The sequence below is a fragment of the Cygnus olor genome, chromosome 3 (genome assembly GCF_009769625.2).
Source record: "Cygnus olor isolate bCygOlo1 chromosome 3, bCygOlo1.pri.v2, whole genome shotgun sequence".
Classification (NCBI taxonomy): Eukaryota; Metazoa; Chordata; class Aves; order Anseriformes; family Anatidae; genus Cygnus; species Cygnus olor.
The window spans coordinates 104,665,444-104,692,399 of record NC_049171.1 but is presented as its reverse complement, the minus strand read 5'-3'; the positions used below and the strand labels follow the sequence as shown (position 1 = coordinate 104,692,399).

At 40.2% G+C, this 26,956-nt stretch overlaps 1 protein-coding gene and 3 non-coding genes across 4 annotated transcripts; all 4 read left to right on the top strand.

Moving 5' to 3' along the window:
• The first annotated feature begins 42 nt into the window (after nt 1-42).
• Nucleotides 43-24,093, top strand: WDR43 (WD repeat domain 43). Its single transcript, XM_040550728.1, has 18 exons — nt 43-314; nt 4,574-4,708; nt 6,339-6,460; nt 12,437-12,557; nt 13,709-13,848; nt 14,213-14,315; nt 15,391-15,455; nt 15,837-16,008; nt 16,489-16,575; nt 17,457-17,588; nt 18,035-18,172; nt 18,990-19,076; nt 20,523-20,554; nt 21,347-21,410; nt 22,248-22,361; nt 22,805-22,874; nt 23,508-23,563; nt 23,658-24,093. The coding sequence occupies exons 1-18, from the start codon at nt 84-86 to the stop codon at nt 23,775-23,777; spliced, it is 1,989 nt and encodes a 662-aa protein (XP_040406662.1). The 5' UTR covers nt 43-83; the 3' UTR covers nt 23,778-24,093.
• LOC121068857 lies at nt 6,842-6,919 on the top strand. Its single transcript, XR_005819117.1, has one exon. It is a non-coding gene; the product is annotated as a small nucleolar RNA SNORD53/SNORD92 (small nucleolar RNA).
• On the top strand, nt 13,958-14,041 carry LOC121068858. Its single transcript, XR_005819118.1, has one exon. It is a non-coding gene; the product is annotated as a small nucleolar RNA SNORD53/SNORD92 (small nucleolar RNA).
• LOC121068856 lies at nt 16,968-17,044 on the top strand. Its single transcript, XR_005819116.1, has one exon. It is a non-coding gene; the product is annotated as a small nucleolar RNA SNORD53/SNORD92 (small nucleolar RNA).
• Nucleotides 24,094-26,956: the final 2,863 nt, after the last annotated feature.

Here is a 26,956-nt window from a genome sequence, read left to right as displayed (position 1 = left end):
TCACCGGGGCGCGCGGCGCAGGCGCTGGCGGCGAACACGCGGCCGGGGCTGCGCCGGCGCGGCAGGGCCGGGCTGGGAGCGCCATGGCGGCGGCGGCGGCAGCGTGCGGCGGGGAGGCGGCGGCGCGGCCCCCCCTGGCCTTCTCCCCCTGCGACCGCCGGCTGCTGGCCGTCAGCGGCTCGGACGGCAGGCTGCGCGTCTGGGAGGCGGCCGGCAGCCGCCTGCGGCACGAGTACGTGCCCTCCGCCCACCTCAGCGCCGCCTGCACCTGCCTGGCCTGGGCCCCGCCGGGGGGGCGCCCGCCCCCCGACAAGGTACGGCGCGGGGGGCGCGGGGTGGCGGCGGGGTGAGAGAGGGGGGGGGTTGTGCCCCGTGCGGCCTCGGAGCGTGGCCGCGCCGCCTCACCCCGCCCTCCCGGCGCCATGTGGCGGGGCCGCGGCGTGGCCGGGCAGCGGCGGGGCTGGGGAGCGGGGTCCCGCACACGAGCGGTGCCTGTGAGAGGCCGGGCCCGGCCCTGTCCCCACGCCGCGTGTGTGTGGGGTTTCCCCTCCCATCTTCCTCCGTGGAAGGCAAATTTCAGGTGTTATCAGGGAAACTGGCACTGTAAGGTCTTTCTCCTTCTTTCTTTAATTATAAAAAAAGCACCGTAAGCAAAAGCACTGACCACGAAACTCGTTTGTCTTTTGTATCACCTGCGTGGAAGAAGGCTTTCCCGAAGGAGCAAGGTATGTCGCTTTACTCCACGGCACGCCTCACAGGTGGTGTTACAGAGAGGCTGCGTGCATCCACGTGCGGTGCAGGTACTGGTACAGGCTGTATCTCTGCTTCCCCCTGCTCAGAAATACGTCTGTGCAGGCTGCTGCACTGTCAGTGACACGTTTCCCTCACCTCAGGAATCCAGCAAGTAGGTACTCTATTCAGCAATTGTCCTCTGAGCACACAGCGGAGGGCTTGGACGTTTCACACCTTCAATTTCAGTTACTTCAGCTCAATTGGACACTCAACATGAAAATATCTGTATTATATACCGTCAGATATACTCTTTTCATCCTATTTATGTTGAAGTAATCTGTATCCCTTTAGGTAGAACATACCATTTTCTTTTCTTTTACCTAGGCCATACCATTTCCTGAGTGAATCTTAAACCTTGGACAGTTATATGTGTTGCACCCCTTTTGTCATAACAAGTACTTTTTTTTAACATGTTCTGGTATATTAACGTTTTTGTTTATGGAAAATACTTTAACATATTTTGAAGTGCATAACGCACTTTAGATTGCCTGTCCAAAGGAAGACTTGTTTTTTCCCATTTTTGTCAGCTGAGAAGCTTAGTTTAGCAAATTTAAAAAGGGCATTTGAAGAAAGCATTAGTTTTAAATTGGCCTTTAACTTATTCATTTTTAATACACTTTTGAAGAAAAAAATGCATACATTGATTAAAAGGCCGAGTAGGAATTTTGCTCTTACGTAAACTGAAATTGGCATGTGAAAGTGGTGCTAATCTATGCTTCGTGCTGTGCGACTTCAAAACCTAACATGCTGCACTGTTTTTGGTGCCCTAGGTCAACCACAGGAGACTTTTAAAAAGGTTTCTTTTTTTTTAAAAAAGTTTTAAAGCTTTCAGTGACTGTTAAAAGCTAAGGTCTTTCTAGACAACCACCCCTAAAAGCTACAGATGCTACAATGTAACTGTTGTTAGGGTTGTACCGAAAAAGAATTTCATCAGACAAACTTTGGTCTCCTGGTGCTTTCTATTATTCCAGCAGTTTGAATGCTGTCCGCTGCCTGGAAGTTGGTACTTTTTCAGTTTCAAAACATACTGTTTCTTGGAATAATTTTGCCATAAACTTTTATAATTCATTGGGCTGTCCTTAGACGAAGCTGCAGAACTACAGTTGTGATGGTTCTTCCAAATACGTTATATTGAATGTATTTTCTCTTATAACTGGTCTGAAATTTTCTCTGAAATTGGTCAGTCTTTTTTTCCTCTTTTTGCTGGGCAGTTGACATCTCCACAGGTGGTAGTAGTATCTGGTGTTCAGGGGTAAAACTGTGCCAATAGATATCTATAAAAGTAGTTTCAACAAGTCACACCTAAACCATGTTCTGGACTGCTGCCATGTTAACAAAGGCTGTGTGTTTCGAGGGGAATGTTGGAAATGAAGTTTTGAACTCCGGGCCCTGGAACTGCTGATGCAGTGGTGGCTTATTGGCATGTTCCCTGCACACGTGCTTTCGCAGTGTCAGTGCATCCTGCTTGCCCTGTTCGCCATCTCCCCTACCATGCAGCGGTATGTTCTGCGAGAGGATGCCGACCACCAACTTTCAAAATAGCTTCTTCCACTTTCTTCCTAATAAGTTGCAACTGTTCTTTTCACCTTCAACTCTTCAGTCTCATTAGGCTTACCTCCACTTGAGTGTTTTAAGTGCTTTACTTCACAAGTTAGCAACGGGGACGAGTTTTCTGTTAATTCAAAGAAAAAAAGTCTCATTCTCAAGAGCTGCCCTACCTAAGAAAGAACATTATGGAAAAAACTACCCTTTGCAAATAACTTTTTCTAACCATCTCTACTATTAAAACTATGCTTTTTCAGTGTTCCTAAACAAGTTTGAGTGTCCATAAACCTGAAAAAATTTGAAAGGACCAGAGATACTTGATAGAGTTCAGCTCCACTGTCTGCTCCATGAAAGCTATGTGCTTTTTTGTGACTTCTAATGTTAATAGGTGTCTGAATTTTCCACTGGTAGTTCTTTCAAGCAAAAATTTCTGACAAAATGACCCTCTAGCGGTGCTGATATAGCGTGTTTAGTAAAGCAATAGATGTTTAAAAAAAATAAAATTGGAGAAACCTTTACTGCCCCTAGCTTTCTCCTTGACACTGGAAGCACCGTTGACTCTAGTGGGAAGTCAGTCACAAACTGAAATGGAAGGTGAATACATTTTAATTAAAAGCTTTATGGAAGGGAAGAGAATAAAATCTGTTTTTAATTTTGGTTTTGATGTGCAGTCCTGGTCGGTACTGTTGATTAATAAAACTACATAAAGAGTTTTTGAAAAGTACCTGAAAAGAGAAACTGTACTTGAATCTCCACTGGCTATGTAATCCCAGTCTTTGCATTTCTGACAAGTGTTTTGAGACAGCTTAGTTGGCATCGCTGCCAAAAATTTAACTGGTGTGTGTGTCTTTTCTCATATTTTCTTAAAACCTGGTTGATTACTTGGTTGTGTGTTGTAACTGTGGTGATTTCTTAGCTCGTATGTTTTCATTATGTTTTCCAAACACTTTCCTTTCCCAGGAAGGATGAAGCCTAAACAATTGCCTGCAAAAAAAACCCAGTGTCCTCTCTTTTCTCTAGAGCCTGCTTTTGTCTTAAACCAGCAATATAGCATTTTTGTATTTATTGGCTCCAAACGAAACACTTTTCCTTGGGGAAAACACTGTGTATGTTAAATGTGGAGGGGAAGAAAAGTCCTAGTAATTTAAACAACTGAACTATTTACCCTGCACTGTTAAAATTTTAATTTTTAATTGTAATGAAAACTCCCAAAGCCTGACTGTAATCATATCTCTGGGCCTGAGTAGAAATTACTCACGTCTGCTGTGTGATGTCTATTGTATGACAGATTAGCTGCACTACATGGAGTTTGCACAGAGCCCACGTTTTATCTGAGTCTCCTGTGCCTTTGTCTGGCTGTTGGTTAGTGCACATAGCTGTTGTGTAGAGAAAGCCTTACCTTGTGTGTATTTTTTTTGGTATTATTTTTAATATGAGAGGATGCTTTGCTATGATTTTTTTCTTCTAAAGTGCTCAAACACTTTTTTCCATTTTTTTTTTCTGGTGATTAGTTATGTGGGATTAACTCTGTAAGAATAAATGTAGCTCTTTCTTCTGCCTATTTCTTACTTCGGTTTGGTGTGCATTTGGTTAAGCAAGATGAAGGGAAACTCCTTCTTGAAGTGGTTAGTATCGCTTGCAAAGCAAGAGGGTGAAGGCTTGAGAATTGCCTGATCAGAGGAGGGCTTGGGCAGATGACTTAGCTTCAGTCCTGGTTGCTTCCCTCTGCCAAGTTGGGTAACACTTTCTCTTTTTAAGAGGCATTATCAGTACTTAGTATTTGCAAAACTTTTCTGAATAGATTTTCGGAAATGGTAAGCTGATCATGCTTGATAAAACTTAAAACACATTGGGGATGTGTTATAGGGGATTGGGGGTGTGTTATTGGGGATGAAGTTATGTGATCTTATTAATCTTTACCTTCTTCTGGGAAGTGAGCTCTGTGAAAAACTTGAATTTTTTTTTTTCCTTTGTGTGTGGTGGCTAGGTTAGCAAAATGGCCTCCACTGAATATTTCCAAGTGACTCATAGTAACTTTGTTAAGTTGTACATGGAGGTACAAGATGAACCTCTAGATTCTGTGTGCCTCAGTGTCTTCATTTTATGCCTCCACAGAATTTGTGCTGGCTGACTGGGTCTCAAACTTGCAGAAGCTTTTTACCCTTTGCTTTAACGCTTAAGAATAGCTGGTCAGACTAATTTGTTTCACTTTTTCTTTTTTTCTCCAATTTTCCAGGATGGGCCCCAGAGGAAAAAACGGAAGTCTGAAGCTGCAGAAGTGGACAAGCAGTTAGATATCCTGGCTATTGGCACAGCAGTTGGTAGCATTTTGTTGTACAGCACAGTTAAAGGAGAGTTACAGAGCAAGCTAGTAAGTTACACACTCTTCATCACACGCTACCAAACACTGGTTGTGTCAGTCAGTTTATCCTATTCTTTCTGCTGCTCAGAAATGGGATAAACTGACCTAATTATTCAGATCTTTTTTTTCTTAATAGCTACATATATGAATAGAGGTGCAGTAATTCAAATTCTTGGAAACGTTTGAATGATACTTTTTCTATTATTAGCAGTATGTACGCATCAAGAACTCTTGGTTTGAAAGTTTATTCAGTATCCTAATATTGTGTGTGGATTTATTATTTTACTTTGGGTATGGCAGAACTGATGAAATGTCTAACCGAACAGTTAGGTCCTCCATGGGAGTGTCGTACCCGCTGTGCCTGCACAGCGTTGTGGGAAAAGAGAGCAGGATTGAAGCATTCATTGACTCTTGTGAAGGTGTTGCATTGATGTTCTGTACAGATACAAACTTACGTCCTTGTGGAGGCCTTGGAACCCTCTCAGAACCTGATCTTTCTCAGATGAGATTCTGATTTTCAAAGTTTTCACTTCTAATTGTTAGCTTTTCTGCTATTCCCAAGTAACTTGTTTTTAGGCTTGGGTTACGTAACAAGCAATGTGATCTGTATGAGCAACTCACTGCAATACTTTGATATATTTGGGCATTCTTTTGCTTCTAAACTCGTAGTGATAAATGTACGGGAATTAGGAGAAAGCCAGGAAATCTTAAAATCGTGATGCATCCAAGTGACGCTAGCTGATGACTGTCAACACTGTTTTATGGTCTTGTGCCTGAAAACTATGAACAAAGTAAAGGAGTTTCAGGCTAAAATTTACAGTTTGGGTCAGTCTGAAAACACTATCCAGTCTTCTATATAATCAGCATGGCAGATGATATGTAGTGAGTACTTTTTATACAGAAAGGTTGAATTAAAAGATTATTCCTGCTAGAAGTAGAGCTGTCGCTTTTAGCTGTCCTTATTAAACAGAATGTCTTGCTTTGATGTTTTTTGTCTTGCTCAAGGCCAATTTACAGTGACCTCCTTGGAAGCAGTCTGAGCTGGCTGTTGCTGATTCAGATAGTGAAATTTTATAAACTGCAGGAAATATGATGATAAATGATTAAAAGATTTGTTGATTTGAGCAGCAGATATTTCAGTCCTTCAATAAGAAAGGTAGATGATACCTGTTGTAGGGTCTTGTGATTTGATGATTGCACATTCTTGAATGCTGAGCATGAAGGGAAGAGTACCCATCTCTAAATGTACTTAAACAATCAAGCACTTAGATAACTATCAGCAAGACATATGTACTAGCCATTCTTTTGAACAAATTTCATATTGTTAAGACAGCTTTGGCTGTTAGTAGTGGACAAGACAATTTTTTTTGTTAACTTTAAAGTACTAGGACAAGAATTAGTCCACATACTTATACGTACAAACCAAAATATGAAGTATCTTTAACTTATAATCGTATAATCCGTATTGGTCTTTAAAAGCACAAAAAAAAAGTTGTATTCTATGCACCCCTCTATGAATTGCCAATGATTTGAATTCAGTTCTTGAAAGAGCAGCTTGTTCACATTGTTGGTGGTAGGGAAGACTCGGTAGCAAGACTTCTTCATTTATTCATAAGTGACCCTCTCTTATCTTTTGTAGGATGGTGGTCATGACAATAGAATAAATTGTGTGAGGTGGCATCAGGACAACTACTGTTTGTATAGCTGTTCAGAGGACAAACACATTGTGGAATGGAACACACAGACCTGCAAAGTAAAGTGGTGAGTGATGCCTCTTCTTGGTTGGCTTTCTTGGCACTTGATGTGTATTTTCTCCTTCACAGGTTTTAGTGATGTCCTGTTGAAATGTTGCACTCCATGTAGGATTCATGCCCCCTGGACAAAACTGTCTGTTGGCTATTGATTTTCTGAGGGCTTTAAAGCAGTTTTATTAAGAGGTAAAAGCGTAATTCTCAGTCAGGTTTCCTCCTTGTATTGGAAATACTAGATGAATTCCTTACTGCTAAGAGGGGCTCAGGTCCCTCCATGCTGTCTTTAAGTGAGACAAAAGCTTTCTGACACTGAAAATTACAGATTCTAGAAGATATTGGAACACCTCATCCTAGTTAGATCTGTTATGTGCCTCACTTTGCCCAAAGGGCCTTGCTGTGATGATAACCCAATTGGTTTCGCTCACTACTGATGTGCAGTGGGGACAATTCCACTTGGCTGTCTGAGCAGGCTGCTACTCTTTAGGCATTTTTTTTTTCTTTTCTAATAAAGTCAAACATTTTTTAAACTTAGAAGAAGAAACTAAGATTTCTGTTACTGATCCTGGTTATCTTACCTCAATAAAAGCCTAGTATGTGATGACACCTTGACCTTTCTCATCTGCTGTTGTTACTTTCTTGTGAATTATTCTTGCAGCAGTTTACCAGTTTCATTAGAGATGGTGTGGGCGTTGCAGACAGCTGATCACCAGTAACCTCCTCAGTTTTCGTAGGAAAGGAATGTGTCCCTATGTTGTATTAAGTTTAGACCCTGACATAAAATAGCAAAAGATGGCAGTAAGATTTCCCCTTAGCATTCTCTTATTAGGACTGAATGAGCCCAATTCCCTCACCTATTCCTGTTATGCTACGTGCTCCAGCCTTGAAACCTTCTTGGTAGTCCTTCACTGGATTTGCTGCGTTATGTCAGTAACTTGTACTTTTCTAAACTGGTAGTAGTGTTCAGGTGTAATTTGAAAAGTATTGCGCAGAGGAGAAGAATCACATTTCTTGACCTGCTGGGCTAGCTTTAGCTAACGCAGGTCAGTGTGCAGTTGACCTCATTGCTACAAATGCTCACTGCTAACTTGTGTTTCCATCCCACGCGAAGAACTTTACATTTTCCTTTGATCTTTGAGATTTGACTTCCTAATTCTTCAGGTTGTTGAGTTGCCCCTGAATAGCAGCCCTGCCTTCCAGTGTATCTGCTTATCTCTGTAATTTAGTATTGCCTGTGAATTTGTTATGGGTGCATACTGTCATGTTCCAAGGTTATTAGTAAAGACCTAGGTGAATACTAAGGTTGTTAAATGGCACTGAAATGTCCTTAGGGAAAATTACACCAGTAACTGGCCACCATCTGGACTTCATAGCAGTGATTCCAGGTGTTTGAGCCCAGTGATCCATGCAGTTCTTAGACCACCTTCAAGACTATCCAGTTAGTATCAAGTTAGTATCATTGCAGCCAGACTGGAATTATGTAGTCTAATGTGAGACGTTGTCAAAAACATCGCTAAAGTCAATTTAAATTGCGTACAGTGCCTGTCCACTAAGCCAGTTGTCTCATTAAGAAGGCAGTTAGGTTGGTTAGGGATGATTTCCGTTTTAAAATCTCTTCTGTCTGTTTCCAGTCACTTTGACCTTTTTGTATCTGGAAATGGTTAGTAGGTGGATGTGCTGTACAATCTTTCCTGTTGTTTCCTGTATTCTCCCTTTTGCAGATACATTTGTCTTTTTTCCTTTCAAGTCATCAGATACTTCTTCTGAGCTATGTGACCTCTCAAAGATGGGAGGGTGGCCTCGCAGTACTACTGACCTCAGCATTTCTGGGTGCATCCCATGCTGCTTATGGAGCATGCTTATGCTTATCCCATGCTCCATCTTATGGAGCTGCATGTGTTAACCTTTGCTCTTGTGATCCCTAATTTGATGTGTTTTTACTGTGGGTAACACTTTGCTTGATCTGGCACTAGGTTTGCGAACAAGGGAGGCTTGAGAATAGACTTTGCTCTTCAGTGGTTTGGCCTTTTCTGTGTACTGATGGGTCCCTACACAATTCAGCACCAGGCCTGCATGTTTCTCAGTCATGATCTTGCTGCTGCTGATGTGCCAGCAGATGTCCTTTTTGTTGGCCTTCATATTCTTTTCTGGTCTGAACACCGGCTGATCTTTGGCTTTCCTAATTCTGTCCCTGCGTGCCTGGGCAATATTTTTATGTAGCTTATCCCCACTTCAATCTTCTCTATACTCCTTTTTTGCATTTCTGAGGTGAGTCCAGAGAGATTTTTTTTATCCAAGACACCCTTCTGCAACACCCAGTGATTTTCTGCACACTAGAATGGACCTTTTTTGTGTTTCAAGGAGTTTATTCTAGAAGAGTAACTTGCTTTCCTGAGGCCCTTTGCCCTTTAGGGCAATCTTCAGTGGGATACTGCAAATCATTCTCTTAATAAGTTGCAGTCTGCTTTTCTGAAGTCCACAGTTGTAATTCTGCTATTCTGCTGTTTATCTTGCTCATTTTTTCTTAGGATCTTGAATTCTTTTGTCTTGTGGATGCTATAGCTAAGGTTGTCATCAACCATCGCATCCCTGACCTGTGGGGTGGTTTTTTGTTTTGTTTCTTTGTAGCTGATCCAGTAAAGCACCTTTCATAGTCTGGTTGTAAATCACTTGTGTCAAGACAATGTCCTCAGCGCTTCTCAGCGATCTCTGGAATTGCTTCTGCCCTTCTGTGCTGCCTTTCCAGCAGTTGCTGGAGTGGTTAAAGTCCCTTAGAAGAACCAGGGCCTGGGATTCTGAAGATCTATCTACTTCTTTTTAATTGGACAATCTGTAGCAGATGCTCACCACATCACCCTTGTTGGCCTCTTCTCATACGTACCTGTAAGTTCTCCACTGGCTCTTTGCCTGTTTCAAAGCGAAGCTTCATGCATTCAAGCCACCCTTTTGTGTGGAGGAAACCTCCTCACCTTCCTGGCATGTCTTCACTGAATAGCATCCCTAAAAGTCCATTAATTGCAGCATTCCTGTCTTGCAAGCTTTCCCACTGTTTCTCTGTGGTCCCAATAAGATCAAAGCTCTGAAGCTGCCCATGGATATCTAACTCATCCTGATTGTTTCTCATATTGCATGTGTTCATGTGCAGCCATTGAGATGGGTCCGGTCATGCTGCTGTATTGGGAAATCTGAGAGTTTTTCCCATCATACTTCACCTGGGTATTTCCCTCTGCCTCTTTCCCATACCTCCGCTTCTTTTGGGACTATGGTCACTGTCTCACAACAAACTTCGGTTAATTCCTTCTTTGTTAGGTTAGCAAGCCTGGTGTTAAATTTGCTCTTGTCTCACTTTGCAAGATGGATACCATCTCCCCTCAGCAGTCCTTGTGGCTGAAAGAGAGTCCTGTGGTTACACAAGCCAAGGACCCACCTGCGATGCCAGCCCCCTAACGAGGTGTTGATGTGCAGGATGTGCCTACTCCTGTGTGAGTCTTCTCTGTTGAATTGAGGAGAATGCCACCAACAAACTCTGCTAACAGTTTGACAGTAATGATGTTACTCTGTGGCAGTTCTGGTTACAGTGTAATAATTGCTGAGGAAAATACCCCAAAATACTCCTAGGTTTGATGGTAGGGGTTGAGGTAGTTAAAAAGTAGTTAGAGACATTGTATTCTTTTATTTTGAAGATGGCAACAATCACAGAATCATCTAGGTTGGAAGAGACCTCCAAGGTCATCTAGTCCAACCTCTGACCAGTCCTCCACTAAACCATATCACTAAGGACTACATCTAAACGTCTTTTAAAGACCTCCAGGGATGGTGACTCAACCACTTCCCTGGGCAGCCCATTCCAATGCCTAACAACCCTTTCGGTAAAGAAGTTCTTCCTAATATCCAACCTAAACCTCCCCTGGCGCAGCTTTAGCCCATTCCCCCTTGTCCTGGCACCAGGCACGTGGGAGAATAGACCAACCCCCACCTCCCTACAGCCTCCTTTAAGGTACCTATAGAGAGTGTGATAAGGTCGCCCCTGAGCCTCCTCTTCTCCAGACTGAACAATCCCAGTTCCCTCAGCCGCTGCTCGTAAGACTTGTTCTCCAGACCCCACACCAGCTTCGTTGCCCTTCTCTGGACTCTCTCGAGCACCTCCATGTCCTTCTTGTAGCAAGGGGCCCAGAACTGAACACAGTACTCAAGGTGCGGCCTCACCAGAGCCGAGTACAGGGGGACAATCACTTCCCAACAACAAAAAAAAATAACTACTGGAGTGTATAAATGAAAGGCACAGTGGCAGTATAATATCATGCTTTTTACCAGAAAAAAAACTCTAGTTGTATTTCAAGTCATATCTGAAGTAGCTGGAATTGGAAAGAGAAGAAGAAAAAGTTCTCTAAAATTTTAGCCAAATTGATGAGACTAGAAGGAACAAGGTAACCAAAATAACAGCTTATGACCAATGTACATGTCAGATTGCCTGCATTCTCTAACAGTTGTGAGTGCCTGGAAGTGAATCTGTATGTATCTCACAGAATTCAGGATAGAAACTCCTGGGGTAGAGAAGTGATGTTCAACTTCTTTTGGTTTGCAGTCTTCTGGATATTTTCCAGCAGAGGTACGGACTGCTAGATGGGGAATTGAAATCACGTGGCTTTAGGTTTGGCTTTTTTAATTATTGTAGAAGTAGTCTGTAGAACCTCTTCAGGAGGTCTGTCCAGCACACATGAAAACCTCTGGTAGAAGAGCAAGCTTCTGGTAGAAGAGCAAGTTGGGGAAGAGGGAGTTTCTGTAGAAGAAGAGGCAAGACAAGGTGATGGAGGGAGGTAATAAAGAAAATTCTGGATGACATTTTGTTTCTATTTGTAGCTTTTTCAAGTCTTAAACTCTGAACACTCAGAGGCATTCAGTTTGTCTCCTTATGCAACTTCTTGTTTCATGATGTCCTATTTAACAACTCTTTCCTGTATAATTATATAAAGAGTATCCTAAGTAAAAACTAATATTTTTTTTGCTGTGAGTTAAATTCTGTAGTCTAGTTTAGATGAGTCTTCTTAGAACATACGAAAATATCTTCTTGGGTTCACTTCATTAAATGGAGCTTGGTCTGAAATTCTTAGTCCTGACCTTCTCATCTGGAAGATAATAGAGATTTTTTTTTTGTACTCTGTGTAAAGTATAATGTTGTTTGTGAAGTTTGTAGGCAGTAAAACTTGCGGCTTTTGTGAAATCTAATCAAAGGCGATGCTGCAAATGAGCTCTGTTTTGGAAGACAGGAGAGGTGCTGCTTGAGCATGTGAAACTTATTTGTGGAAGTATTTCAGAGGGGCTGTTCGCAATCAGGCCATGTAGAGTTTTGAGGTACTTACTATCTATAAAGGGTTTGCGTTAATGATTTCCTTGTAATTTTGTCCTGTGAGAAATATAACAGTACTCACATTCTTTCTAAGCAGATGCAAGCTTTTCATGACTGCATCTTTCTTTTTCTTAAATAGTGCTTTCAACCATGGACCTCTTTAAGGCCAAGGTTGTTATTGTCAGTGTCATTGACAGACTTGAGAGGAGTGCCAGGAAGTGAGTGGGCCTTAAAACTCAGAAGTCCATTCTGAATAGGTTGGTGTAAGCTTTTTGGATTATGGTGCTGAGAGAAGTCTTGAAATGGTATGTCTCCTCTTATCTGATTCTGAATAGTAGATAACTTTGAGGGGGACATTCAGAACAGAATAAACAAATATTTAAAAAGCAAACAAACAAAGCAAAGCACGGTGGTTCAAAATACCTTTTTATTTTTGAATTGCTATATTTTTGTGTGAACTAATTTGAAAGAGGAGTAGAAACAGAATAACTAACCTCATTTTCAACTACTTTTTTAAAAAATACATATTGCCTTAAATTTTTCAGCATCGTTGGCATGCATTTTGAGATTATGCTAATTAATATTGTCTTTTCTATTTCTCCATCTTTCTCCCTTTGGCCAAAAACTACATCCAAATTCTAGTAAGTGGAAAGGCGACAATAGCAGTGTCAGCTCTTTGTGCATCAGTCCAGATGGGAAAATGCTGCTGTCAGCTGGTAGAACTATAAAACTGTGGGACCTGGAGACCAAAGAAGTCTACAGAGTAAGTAACTTTGCTCAACTAGATGTAAAAATTAAATAATAATGAATAATAACAAATAAAATAATAAAAATCTTACTCGATTGCTGACATTATGTATTTGTTTCCTAATAAGACATCTGAAAACTTTATTGGGTATGAGGAGGCAGCTGTCACCTTTGGGGCTGCTGGAAGCTGTTGCTGTGATGGTACTGTGAACTGTAGTTTCAACTTGCTGAGAGTTCAGTGAGGATGTTGAATTTCCTGGCTGTCTCTGAGAATGCCACCAAAACCCTTTCTCTTAGGTGTCTTTCGTTTTCACTGGGTCCCTTTCTGATGCCCTTCTATCAGGGAACTAACTTCAGTGCACTATTAGTTTGCTGCTGGCATGGGTTTTTGTGAGAGCTCCTTCAGGTTTCTTTGCTAAACTGTATATAACTGATGGCATCAGCTTTGCTGTAAAACAATTGGAAGGCAGAGGAGCAAAACCATTATTGTTCCCTGGGCAGGGCTCAGACACAAGCAAGTTACCATATTTTGGCTGTTCCATAAATGCAGTTGTGTTTTATTGCATGACAGCAGAGAGGAAGCAGCTAGTTTCTGAATTTCGTGGTACTTGCAGCCAGGTAAGTGTGTACATGTGCCATTACTGTGGACTTGCTGGCATCTGGCAACTACTGTACGTGTGTCTGTGATGACACATCATCCTGTGATGACCAAAAACACTATCTGTGAACATAAAAATTGAGTAGTTCATTTTTGTTTGAACAGTCTTGGTGCGTTAGCAGACCTGTACGTTCATCTTATAGTTCAGAATTAAACCGTGAATCTAGTTTCATTGTAAAATGTGAAACGAAGTGCTTTCTGACAGTAACAGTAGTACAGGCATATGTGATTTCTTTTCACAGGCTTAGTTTCAGCAAGTTTGCCTTTTATTCCCCGTTAAACTTTTTAAATTCTGATGAATATGTAGAGTGTCTGAAAACATTTCCATGAAATGTAGAAATATAGAAATGCAACAAAGTTGATCACTAGTTAAACAAAAAAACACTGAAATATCCTTGCTGACTTAGTAAAGCATGGATCTTTCTTAACATTCTTTAACTAATATGTATTTTTTTGTCATATGACTGCTTATGGCAATGATTGAAGAATTCCTTTTTTTCCCCTCTTAGCATTTCACAGGCCATGCCACATCAGTGTCATCATTAATGTTTACTACAGTGAAGCCTATGAATGAAAATAAGTCCTTTGATGGAATTACAGGGCTTTATTTCTTGTCTGGAGCTATACATGACCGGTTACTGAGCGTATGGTATGTAAGCTTTTCGTAATTTGTAACTTTGATTATGATGAGTATTGAGGATAGACTCAACAAGTATGTTCTGAACTTTGTGATTAAGCAGAAGGGGCACTCTGGAAAAATGCAGTGATGATCTCTTAAATGGTGGTTTCAATTCACTGATTGTTGAATGAAGACTTGAATTTCCTTGGCTGTGTCTGAGCATGCTTCCAGTAGTTGCCACTTGAATTCCCAACCTGAAAGCTGCAATTATGGCATGGGTGAGGTAGATAAGAGTCACGAGTGATTTACAGGTTCTATAACACTCTGCTGCTTTTCAGATGCAGAGGCTGCTGTTTCTGCTCTTGTAAATAATCTGTGCTGTTTGTGTCTCCAGGCAGATCAGATCAGATAGGAAAGAAAAGAATGCTGTGATGTCTTTCACAGTAACAGATGAACCAACTTTTATTGACCTGACTGTTTCAGAAGTCAAAGAAGAGGTAGGAGCAGTAGTTTATAACCAACTGTTTAACAATTTTCACATTAGTTTCCTTTCCTAGGGTATAAAGAAAGAAGTTTGGTTTGTGTTCCTTTCCTGTTATGAAAGGACGAGGTTTGAATGCCGATTCACAAGTATGAGGATATTTATTACAGGTGTATTTATATAGCTGATAGTTTGAAATACTCATTTTTCAAAGCTACTAAGTGCAAATTCCATTTGTCTTTCTGAAATTTTGCTTGTTATGGTGGAAATGTCATTTGTTTCCTATTTAGGACAAGTTAGTAATCAAAATGTGTGTTGGATTTTGTCAGCAAAAGAATTGATTTTTTTTCTAAAATGCAGTTTGAGTGTGGCCCTGTTTTATTCTGATCAAAAATGGCTTCAGTAGTTTAACTGCATTTTGAATTAACTAACCTTTACAAGTTGAAGTAGCAATGTGCAATCTCCAAGTCTCAATTTCAGCAAGTACAAGTGTTCCATAGTAGTTTTCTTATGAAACATTCAGAAATAGTTTCTGTAATGATTTAAAACATTTTTCTCCTGCTGCCTTTAGATTTCTTTCCAAAACCAGTGTTTCGCGCTATACTTTCTAATGTTTCCATTTGTGCCTTCTTATTGTGTGTATTGGAGATGAAAATATTCTGTAATGCACACCTGTAATTTAACTGCTCAGAGTAGTTTGTCTCTGTTTGTTTCCTGTGAGAATATTTACAGTGTCAGTGCCTTTGTAGACCAGTGCCTCCAGACACGTTGGGTACCGTATTTTTTTGGAACATTGCTGTTTATGGTTACATATGTCTGCTAGTGTCTGAAAGCTGTTCAGATTTGGATGTATCAATAGTGACACAGTAAAGTGCAGTTACAAATTATCTTTTTGTCTTCTAATAGTTGTACTAAATGTTCCTGAGATGTTAGTCTCTCTTACCTTCCTTATGGATATAGTTATATCTCTAATTTATTTAGCTACTGAAGAAAGTCAAATAATAACCGTGCAAATGTCTCTTGATGTCTCATACTTGTGGGATGTTTGTTATTTGGTCTAATTAAAATCTTTTGTGTTTTTTTTTTTTCAGCCTGTGAAGTTAGCAGTTGTGTGCAGAGATGGGCAGTTGCATTTATTTGAACACATTTTAAATGGGTAAGTTAGTATTCTTTCTGAGAGTGTTTTTGGGAAAGGTCTGGGATTACTGGAAGGCAAAGCTCATCTTGTTGTGCTGCTGCCTTTAAACTCTGGCATCTCTTCACAGACCAGTTTCCAATGGATTCTTTGTCTTGGCTTACTTGACATGTTTTTTGGGGAAATGCAAGAGAATTTATTTGCTGGGGGGTTCTACTGTACTTTGCTATTCACTTGCTTTTGCTGAGGCTTTCCCTGTCTGTACCTCATCTGAAGCATCTGATGTAAACTAGCTGAGTTTGAGGACTTGATAATGAAGGGTGCTTACATGTGCAAGGTGTAGAAGTCTTTTAAGCTAAACATGTTTTTTTTTTTCATTCCTTTTTTTCTTTTTTTCTGCAGTTACTGCAAAAAACCCTTAACATCAAACTGTACCATCCAGGTAGCAACACCTGGAAATGACGGGGACTCCACGCCAAAACCAGTCCCTATTCTAGCAGCTGCATTTTGCACAGACAAACAGTCTCTGCTGCTTGTGTATGGAAACACCTTACAGCCCATCATAGAGAGAGTGGTATGTAAAACTTACTGGAGGGGTTTGGGGTTTTGTAATATGGTTCCAAACAGCTCTCATTTGGAGGTTTTTTATGCACTTTTTTGAATTACATCTTGAGATGGAACTTACTACTACCCCTTCTCTGGGAGTTATGACTGTTGCTCCTGAGTTGTTTTGAAAGGGGATTTGTATTCTTCCATTCTTTCCATTAAAGCAAAACTTGGCGTTATCACTGTTTCCTGCCATCTCAACTGTTAACTACTTTAGGCCACTGACACTTTTTGAAACTTTTTTGTTCTCTGCATGAACTTGTTTGCAGAGATCTGGTAACAAAAGGCAGGTGTGTAAAGTAGCTGCTTTTTTTTTGGGGGGGGGGGGGGGGGGGGAGGAGAGCTCATTCTTCTTTATGCCTCTGGAGTTTGTTCTCACCTTTCAGTAGTTCAGTGAATTGCCCCTGCAATTATTAATATTTAACTGTTTTTATTCCTGGCCTTCTAGTCTTTGAACACCTCCGAATCCCACATATGTTTGATAAGGGATGTCCAGAAAGTGTTGGCACTTAAAACAGATGTTGCTGTGACAAAGGTGAGCTTGTGTGAAATATAATTCTGTTGCTTCTCATAGTTTACTTCAGAAATGCTAGAATTTACTTCTAAAATGAGTTTGGGTTACTGGACAGGTCTGCTCAGATCTGCAGTGTGTAGTTACAGATGTCCATAGCCTTTTGTGTGGGGGGGAAGTGTGCTTCATGGCTGCTCTGTGTACTGGTATGCGCTTGCGCAGTTACCCTCCAGTAGCTCAAATCATAGCTCATGGCATCAATGAAGTGAGTCAAAAGCCCCAGTTTTCTTACCCTCAGGTTAGCTGCCAGTTCTGGTGCTCCATCAGCCTGGCGGGCCTTTGTGCTAAATCCTTGGTCCCTGGAGATGAAGGGTAACAGAACTGAAATGCTGTGAGAGGTCTGGGAGCTCCCTGGCATGCAGTGATGATCTCCATCTTGGTTTCGCTTTTTGCTGAATTGCAGTGAAGACATTTCTCTTGGCTGTCTGAGCATGCCCTGTGGAGAGAAAGATGATGTGTGTTGAGCGAAGAGGGTAGTATTTTAATGCCACTACTGTTCTACAGTAAAGTTCTTGAACCACAAAATCAAATGAGTCTGACTTCTATGCACATCATGTGGAAGTTGAAGTGCTCACTGTAGTAGATTGTATTTGTATCACTTCAGTGGGCACCCAGCAGGGCTCCCACGAGTACAGAAGGCCAGGCAGGTGCTTCAAATAAAGGCCAACGCAGCAGAGCTGTGGGGAAAGAAGTGTTCTGGAGGGGGCGTGTAGCATTTTTCTAATTGGTTGTGGCAGACTGGTTTTAACACACATAAGAGTCTGGAAATAAAATCAGTATTTTAAACCTGAGGAAAGGTAAAGATATTAGCAATTCATGCATATGCGGTTATTTCTTTCTACTAGGTAAAGACGCCAGTTGTGAACTCAGACACCAAAGTTCTAGTGCCTGGCATCCCAGGACATAGTGCAGCTGTTAAAACTCCATCCTCAGGAAAGGAGAAAAATAAAAGCAAGAGGAAACCAGGAGAGACAGAGGTAAGGTGCATCCTCTTTAAAACACAATGATGATTTAGAAAGTCTTAAGTCATCGTTGCAGCTTCTTTAGGTAAACTTGAACTTGCTTTGTGTTCTGCATGGAGGCAAAGTGAATCATAAAATCTTTGTATGAAAGTCTTCTCTTTGGTAAAAACAACTTTCTCTCATCCAAGCCGTGAGTGCATTTCCCGTAGTTTTGCCATGTTACTGCAGAACTTTTATCACACGCTTGTGTCTGTCACTCTGTGCTAAGATGTATTCTTGCTTCTCAGTCAAAACTTCATTTTCTTTTCTCTGGCTATTCTCTCTTAGTATGTTTAAAAGAATATGCTAAATCTGTTATTTTTCAGCAGGGTAGGAGGGAATGGTGTAGGTTAGCTACTTTGCTTTCAGCCGATATTTCTGAGAAACTGCACTGAAATACTGCCCTTATTTACTGTCTGCAGGACAGCATTGAAGAGCGCCTGGGGGCATTGGATATCGACGTGAGCAAAGTGAAAACTCCAGGTGGCCTTCCGCAAACAGATAGCTTTGCAGTACTTTTGGTTCAGGGCTTGGAAAGCAATGATTCAGACATCTTAAATGTAAGTGTTACAGGATCACTATATGCTGTTTTATCTGTTTGCTGAGACTTGTGGGGAGCTTCCCTGAAAGCTGTGGAGGCTGAACAGTTAGGATCCTATTGTTTCTCCTAGCAGCTTTTTGCTGATGTGCTGCTCACGCTATGCTATTACAAATTATGGTGGTGGTGTTTTTTTTTTTTTAAATCTACCTTGCTTTCTTAGTCTGTCTGTGAACTTTGAAGCACTTCTGTGTATGATAAACTTGTGTCAGAGTTCAGATGTTTTACAACTGATGTTACCAATGCAAGCCCTTCAGTTTGAGATAGAGAATAATCTGTGCTTAGATACAGTTTCTGAGTAGATACTGTTTTAAAAATACATTGACAACAGTTTCACTTAAAAAGCTTATGGTTCCACTTGAACTAGGAGAAAATGATAGTTACGGGACAGGAAAATGAAATCTCTTGAGAATTTAACACTGAGTAGAAATAATCTGTCGCAGACACTGGTGAAAGGCATTTATTTACAGAAGTGAAACAAATAGAAAAATAGCTAGGAAAATTCTCTTTAATAAGTCTGTGGTGTTTTGTTTCTAACATGGGTTGGGTGGACTAGGGGCAAAAGTGGATTGTTTTAGGCAGATTAATCAAATGTCTTATTAATTGTAGCTGACTTGAAAAATGGGACTCTTTTCACAGTAAATTTTGTTTTGCTTGTTACTTTCATGTGAGCATGCAAAAGGGTAGAAAAAGAGATATAAACCCAGGAGTTTTTGATTGTGATCCCACGTGTTAAAGCTGAATGACTACCTGATTTTATTTTTCCACATTTTTAACAGAAAGTGCTTAACACAAGAAAGGAAGCTTTAATAAAGAACACAGTAGCCAGGATGCCTATACATGCTGTCATTCCACTGCTGCATGAGGTAGGAGAGATTGCATTTCATGTTCTTGTCATACAAACTGCTTTTGACTTGTCTTTTATCTGGGGAAAATCCAGGACATGTTTCTTGATTTCAATAAATGAAATAACATTGATTTTAAAGTTTTATAATACCAAAATTATTTCATTCTTAGTTCCTGTGATTTGCTTTTATCTTGTCTGGCTGAAGCTTAACCAAAGGACAAAGTGCCACTGTCAAAGCTAGGAAAAGCATTAAATCATTTAGTATTATCATAAAAATTTAGGTGGGAAAAGAAGGAAGAGGTAAGCTACAGCTCTAAAGCATTTAGTCCATGGCAAAAAAAAAAAAAAGTTATTTTTACGCTATTAAAGTAGATGATAATTTGAAATGTGAAAATAGCAGTACGAGCCTGAGTAAGTTATACGAGCATAAATCCATAAGTACACTAGATACATGAGAAAAAGAAGAACTGAATATGTACTTAAAACAATCAATTTAGATAGCGCTTTTGGGGCAATTTCGTTCTTCTTTTGAAGGCAGCTTAAAAGACTAGTTGCTATATTTGTGATTTGCGATGTCATTTAGTAGTCATTTGAGAGGGAATTTGGCTTCTGAACTGCATGTTCAGTGATAGTTCATAAAATTTGTGTTTGGGCAGAAATACTTTAATAATTAGCTTTATCTATGTATTACTTTGTTTAACCTGAACGTCAGTTAGTTGCTCTTGTTATGTGAATGACATTCTGTAACAAGTTAATGGTTAGACTTCTCTTGTATTTTAATGTGCTGGCTACAAGTAAAATTTAATTTTTACTTGTGTTACTAATCTTAACTGAAGTATGCAGACTGCCTGGGTTTGAATGTTTAGATTTGCTTTAAGCACGTAAGTTTTGATACCTACTTATGTTAATGTTATGTTATGTTTTGATACCGACTTGTGTTAATGAGGTGCAGCATTTCTTCTCTTGGACCCGTGCCAGAGAATCATAAGTATTTGAGTAGATAATCTCAGTGGATGGAGAGAGATTCATGTAACTCTTGTCCAGAACTTGCAATTTGTTCTATGAAACAGCCTTTACCTTTCGAGGCTTCACTTTCTCTAACCTGTCAACGTAGTAGCAGCTGCTCTACTAAGCAGATACACAGAGACGTACAAACAAATCACAAAGGGATTTCCTTCTTAGCTCTTCCTGACAGCTTCAAGTTCCTCTGGATGTATTGTATGTTAAGAGTCCCAGTTTTGTTGTAGTAATGAAACTCAGCTTCTGCAAGTTATGAGCCTGCATATAGGATGGTAGAGCCAGCAATATAATATTCTGGAATCTGGCAGTGGTTAGTTCTAGGAAACTTCAAATGCCTGGAGATCTTTCTGCCCCAATATTGGGGCTGTCATGTAGATATAATGTTGGGTTTTAAGCTCATTAAGCATTTATTGCTTGTTAATTGTTATTATTTTTGTCCTGCTAGCTTACAAAGAGATTGCAAGGCAACCCATACAGGTAAGAGACAAGCCACCCATAGTTTAATTTACCGGAAAACGTTTTTATTGTGTGCATTATGGTCCCCTCTTTCCCTGTGATGATTTCCAAAGTAACTAATTAACAGTAGTTGTAGTAATAGCATCTTGAGGTAAAAATTCTCACCTGACTGTGGGTGCAAAGAAGAATTTGTCAGCCTGACAAAGCACTGTCTTAATAAAAGTGAAAATGAAAAGGGAAAAGGATACCTGAAATCAGTATTCTAAGAAAGTATCTGAAGTCCCAGAATATTGACAGCTCACACCTGCTAAATATATGAACTCAAATCACTATCAGATGTGTGTTGCTTGTGTGGTTTGCTTTTCTTGAGACAGCTCCTGGTATTGTTTAAGAAAAACATAGTTTGTTAGCACCCCATCTCCTCCCCCCCCACCCCCCAGTCCTGTTATACTGCTATAGGGATAGCTTTGGTGTGACTAGATGTCCTTAACTTTAAACAAAAGAAAAAACAAACAAACAAAAACAAACAAAAAACTTTGGTCTTTTATCCATTGAAACCTCCAATAAAATACATTAGAAACACAGATGAGCATATCTAGTTTTAATCCTTTGCTTAGATGTCTGTTCTTTTCCTAGCAAGTATTTTATATATAGGCATCTCATCTGGATAGTCAAACTTATATTTCCATCTTTTCATATTATTTTCATTTTTCTTTTTATATAATGTAAGTAGAAGACTTTTTGTAGAACAGCTTCGCGTATAGAAAATGAAATGGGCGTTGTCAGTCAATATCTCTTTAATATCATTTCTAGTGCCTCACAAATGGTTCGATGGCTGAAGTCTGTTTTTACTCTACATGCATCCTACCTTTCCACAGTAAGTATCTTGCATTAAATTTAGTGCATGTAAGTAAAACTAGATTTAGATGCTTAAACACATGTTATCTTCCTTCAGGAATCTGTCTCTTGCTCTCCACATATGGTGGTGTCCAAACCAATGTGCAGAGGACTATACCTCTACCACTTTGCTGTGTTGGTGGACATCTGTTATAAATTGTCTTAGTTATTCGTGACATAATTATAGTCATCCCAAAGTCAAAACAAGTTATGTCATAACTAAGAGAATTAGGGAGCAAAACAACTGTCATAAGTGTGGTCTAGTATATGTCACTAAAACTTAAAGAACTAAATTTGTCCTGCTACTGTAATGCTAATCTTGAGACTGTATTGGGCATGACTGAATATATAGGGTAAGGGTATGCCAAAGTTGGCAGGGTAGCAGGTAATGTAGTAGCTTCTGGATCGAGGTCCAGCCTTCTTTTAGCAAGTGATGGATAAAGCATTCTTGTTCAGTTTTAAAAAAAAAAAAAAAAAAGGCATTGCTAATGCTATGTTCATAAACTGGTGTATATTCAGTTCCCATTTACACAGCTTTCTGAATAGTGCTTTTAAACCTGCTTACTGAGTGACTGTGGAAGAAAAAGTAGTGTAAGTAGAATTGTCATGTTCTGAAAGCAGGTGATTGTTCTAGACATGGTCAAATGTTAGTCGATTGGTCTCCAGGTGATTTCTGTAAATTCTTAGCTTTTCCTTCTATCCAGAGTGGTGTGAGCAAGGATTATTTGCCCCAAATTTAAAAATTTAAAAAATTTAAAAATTAGACATAGATGATATATTGGTTAACAGCTTTGTTTTTCTTCCTCCTTCTCCCAAGTTGCCAGACCTTATTCCTCAGCTGGGAATGCTATACCAGTTAATGGAGAGCAGAGTAAAAACTCTGCAAAAGCTTTCCCGTCTACATGGAAGACTCTTCCTTCTTGTCACCCAGGTGAGTTCCAATTTAATAATACAGGTGTATACAGATGTGTAGAAGAAGCATTGTTTGCAGCCGTAGCTGTCTGTTGAGATTACATTTAATGGAACTTGTCATCATGAACTTAGTGCAACTGCTGTACAGCTACACTGACAATACACAAAGCACCACAACTGATTGACTGTCTAGTCAATCCATGCTTGCAGAAGGTGGTCTTTCCTGCCAAATGTCTACTAACCCATAGCATTTTAAAGAGCAATAAACGAGATACTAGGCCACTTCAGAGCAGGTGCTTCTAAAATTTTACTTTGTCCTTCCTATTTATGTGGCTCTTAAACTACAATTATGAATGAATGTTAACCTTGATGTAGACTTAATTTACATTGTTGAGTTTTATTGACTTTTAAGGTTGGGGAACACATGATTTCATCTAAGGCTAATCCGCAAATTCTATTCAGGTTGCAGCATCGGAAACAGTTCAGGATGTAACTGAAGTTAACCAGACTGCAAAGCTGGTATATGAGGACGGTAAGTGTTGTATGCTAGGCGTAGCTCAACTCCTGAGCTCACGTGATAGCTGATGGTTGGTGGCTGTTCATCATGTTCCTGTGCATATCTACTAGTAGTGTACAGTCTGCAAGCAGAGAGTTTTTGTGGGAAACCCATGGCAGGTAGGTGAGGGATTAACCATGTAGGCATCTTACAGTTAGTTGTTCCTTCATTCCCCTACTTTTGTTACTTTTCTTTCCTTCCTGTCCCTGCTTTACAAATTATAAAAGCAGTTAATTGGAAGTTCAGTATACTACTTAACTAACAAACTCAGATTTCTAGCACTAACTGCCCATATGCCAAAATTGATGCAGTCAAGCTTCTATGTTTGAGTCATCAGAACTACAAGGTGGTAATGTCATTTTGTGTGCGTGTACACTTCCAATTTGGACCTGCAGTTTCTACTGCAACTGCATACTGTTTAAGCATAACAGAATGACTAGTTTCTTATTTATGTTGATCAACCTAGTCTTCATGCAGAATTAGTTTTGGAATTTAAGTAGCACTGTTCAGTGGAGGAGCACAGTTTAGTTTAGGAGCGCGTGGGTTTGGGTTTTGTTTGGACACATTCGAGTGTGTTCTCCAGACTGAGGGATTGTTTTCTTTTTGCAGAATCCTCAGAAGAGGAAGGTTCAGATGATGAGATGATTGCAGACAAAGACTCAGATGTAAGTGGACTTGGATCAGACCATCTCCCATTTGATTGTAACAGAAATTGTATTACTGTCAAAAGCTCAAACATTCCTGTTTTACCTTCCCCAGGAAAACTGGGATGAAGATGAAGAAAAAGAGGAGCGATCAGATGAGCAAGACATGACTGTTGAAAAGGAAATCAATGGTGATTCTGATTTGGAACCAGAAAATGAAAGTGAAGAAGAATAACAGCATAAAAGAATAAACAGTTTAAACAAGTGGGCCACCAGAACTTTACAATTCTGGATCATCTTGCTGAAAGATGCCATATTTGCATATAGGGAGTGCAGACTCGTGCACAGCCTATGTGCAGAGGCACATGTGGGGCACTGTGCATTTCTGAATCCAGAATGTTTAACCACGCCAGCCTTTTCTCGCCCTATTTCCCTGCGCTTACTATAGAAACATTTCTTCCACCTCATGTTCAGATTATGCCTGTCACGTGGACATGCATTTGTATCTCAAGTGAAATAAATCTGCCACCGCTGTTTGTGTGGTAAACTTGGTTCAGCTTTACATTGAATTTGTTTCAGATGTTCAAGGATCAAAGACAACTGATCTATACCTTCTTTCCATGCTTCAGTTAGCAATAGCAAGTGGACATCCTGATGCATTTTTCAAAAAAAAAAAAAAAAGAAAAAGGAAAAAAAAGATATTTTTGTAATATTTAAATTCTTTAATGGATTTCTTTTATTTCTCCCCACCCTCCATCAGTTCAGCCATGTCTTGGCAGTATCTTAATGCCAAAGTGGCTTAAAAACAGCTTTTTTTTTTTTTTAAACAAATTTGAACTCAAGACTTTTGTATGTAGAAATCAATGACTTTTCTTGTGCTTTAAAAGAACATTAGAACTATATCACTGGTTCCTAATTTCATTTTAATTGAGGCTGTATATAAGATTAATGCTAACCCAGAGAGGATAGACTGACTGTTGAGTTGGGTAGGGAGAAGGGAGTAACACAGGGAAATGAGAAGGTGAATGCTTGTGAATACATAGCACACAGCTACACATTTATTACGGATTTTTAATCTCAGAGGCAGAACAAGGATAGCTATTTGCTCAGCTAATGGAAGCTGAAGAGGTACAAACGTTTTTAAGAGCAAAACATGGTAAAGGTCTGAGCCATTCACCACTATAATGTACAATATATTTGTCTATAAATGGAGCTGTTGCAACTAAATACCGCCCTCTTTGTAAAGTGAATAAATATACATCTCCTTTACCAAATATCTGTCCTGTGATGTTTGTTGAGAGATCCTTTAGGTACTTAAGGGTGGTGCTGAAGGGTGAAATGCCCTATTTGTACAAAGTAGTTCTCTTGTGTAAGAGGAAACCGACCTAATAGGTTACAGTGTTCTGCAAAGCATCTAATACTCTTGGTTTCTTACCTTCCTGTTGCATTGGTGGTGTGGTGTCTGGAGAAACAGTGGATTAATAGTGGGAAGAGCTGATCCCTCTTTGGAGAGGTGAAGGTAAAACAGCAGCAGTTCGAGGTTTCTGGTCTTTGGAATGTTTTAGTTGACAGTACATAACTGTCTGAACAATTTGTAAAGCTGTGCTTCTGTTTCATTACTGAGAAGCTGTGAAAATAAATGCAAACACTTGTGCATACTCTGTACTCATACAAGCCACCATATCAAGCTAATCTGATGTGTGATTTTTCAAGCAGTACTGATGTTCCTGCAGACTGGCTTCACATAAGGCAAAAGAGGAGTGTGAATGAAGGTCTGCGTCTCTAGTAAGTGCTGAGCTCTTAGGGCATGGAGTAACACAATCAGTACATGTGTTTTGGTTTGTGCAAGGTCCTACACACAGTTGCATACACATAGTTGTGCACCATCCTTTTAGAAGGCAAAGCAGGGGCCCTGGGTTTGGCTCAAAGTGAAGTGAGTACCTTGCTGGCACTATCTGGACATGGGTTGTGATGGCACTGGAAACTTGAATGCACTGTCAGGGAAGGCATATTACCTTTGTCAATCGTTTCAGCACAACAGAAACCTGTTCCAGGAGTGGAGCTGTGGAAGAACCTGGTAGCAGGAAGAGGAGGGGGATTTTGAGGACTGTTCTCACATCAAAGCCAAAGTATCAGCCAGCTGACTGCGCCATTCATATTTTTGTCTTTCAAAGATGCAGCATCATCTGGAGAAAGAGGCTGGAAATGGGGTAGGTCCTGCTTTGCAGCCCTAAACCTGGTGTTTAGAGCTATGAAGAGAGTAAGGAGGATAGGCTAGCTGCTTGTTCTGAGCAATGGAGTTTGGATGGGCGTTTGTATAAAGTCAAATAAGATATGTCCAGAGCAAGCCTTGGTTGTTAAAGAGTCAACAAATCCATGCAGTGTAAACTCTGAGGTGTACTTTTGTTTTTATATACCAAATTTGTATTGTCCCATTTATAGGTGTCTATTTAATGTTTGTCCAGACACCTCTGCACAACCTGAGGGATTTTTTCTTTGCTGTTTTTTTTTTTTTTAATGTGATAGTGGCCTTGTTTCCAGGTTATTGAAGTAAATGAACTTCGAATGTGATAAGGAGCAATACCACAAATGACCAGGGGGTGTCACAACAGCTTCACAAAAATACCTTGCTTTTCCGGGCAGCAAGAACAACCTGTGAATTAATGCCTTTGATGATGGTATCATCTTATGGTTGCTAAATAGATCCTGCTGTAAAACAGTGTCACTCACATTCTCATTTCTTGTTATGCCTGCTTCCAGAGGAACTTTGTTGCACCATGGCTTTATGCAAACGATGCTTGCTGCCTCTCTTGCTAAATATTTCAGTGTTTAATCTGATCCTGTGAAGTTGGGTGTAGGAGTAAGAGCTGCCCACGTGGGCTGTGCCCCTTTGTCTGCTAAAGAAAGGTTCTGCTGTGTAAAGAAGACTCAGAGTGTGGGTCTTTTGCTCATGGTCCCCATGCATGCATGCAAAATAAGGGCTCAGTAATGTATTCAACCCATTTTGTACGGAAGGGAACTGTTTCATGATAATGAAAACTTGTTCTGTGTACAGTTTTGCCCTTTGCCCCTTTAACTGATGCATAAACCAAGATCAAACCTCTAAGGAACTAATTTTGTGGCCTTTGAGATGGTGGTTCCCATCTCTGTGGAAGGACAGGGTTGGAGAGAGATGACTGCTGCAAACACTGTTTTTCCTTGCAGGTGTGTCCAGACTCTCCGCTGTTGGACCTTGATGAACCATCTAGGAGACTTTCTCTGGTTTGTAGGAAAGCCAGATATTTTGTGAGTTAATTTACAGTAGCTAGCTTAAAACCTCAGTTTTGCTTTAGACAGCAGTGTGACTGACATTGTAGAGAGAAAGTATTTCTACATCTCCCAGTTTGCTAAAATTGGATGACTGCTACTTCAGCT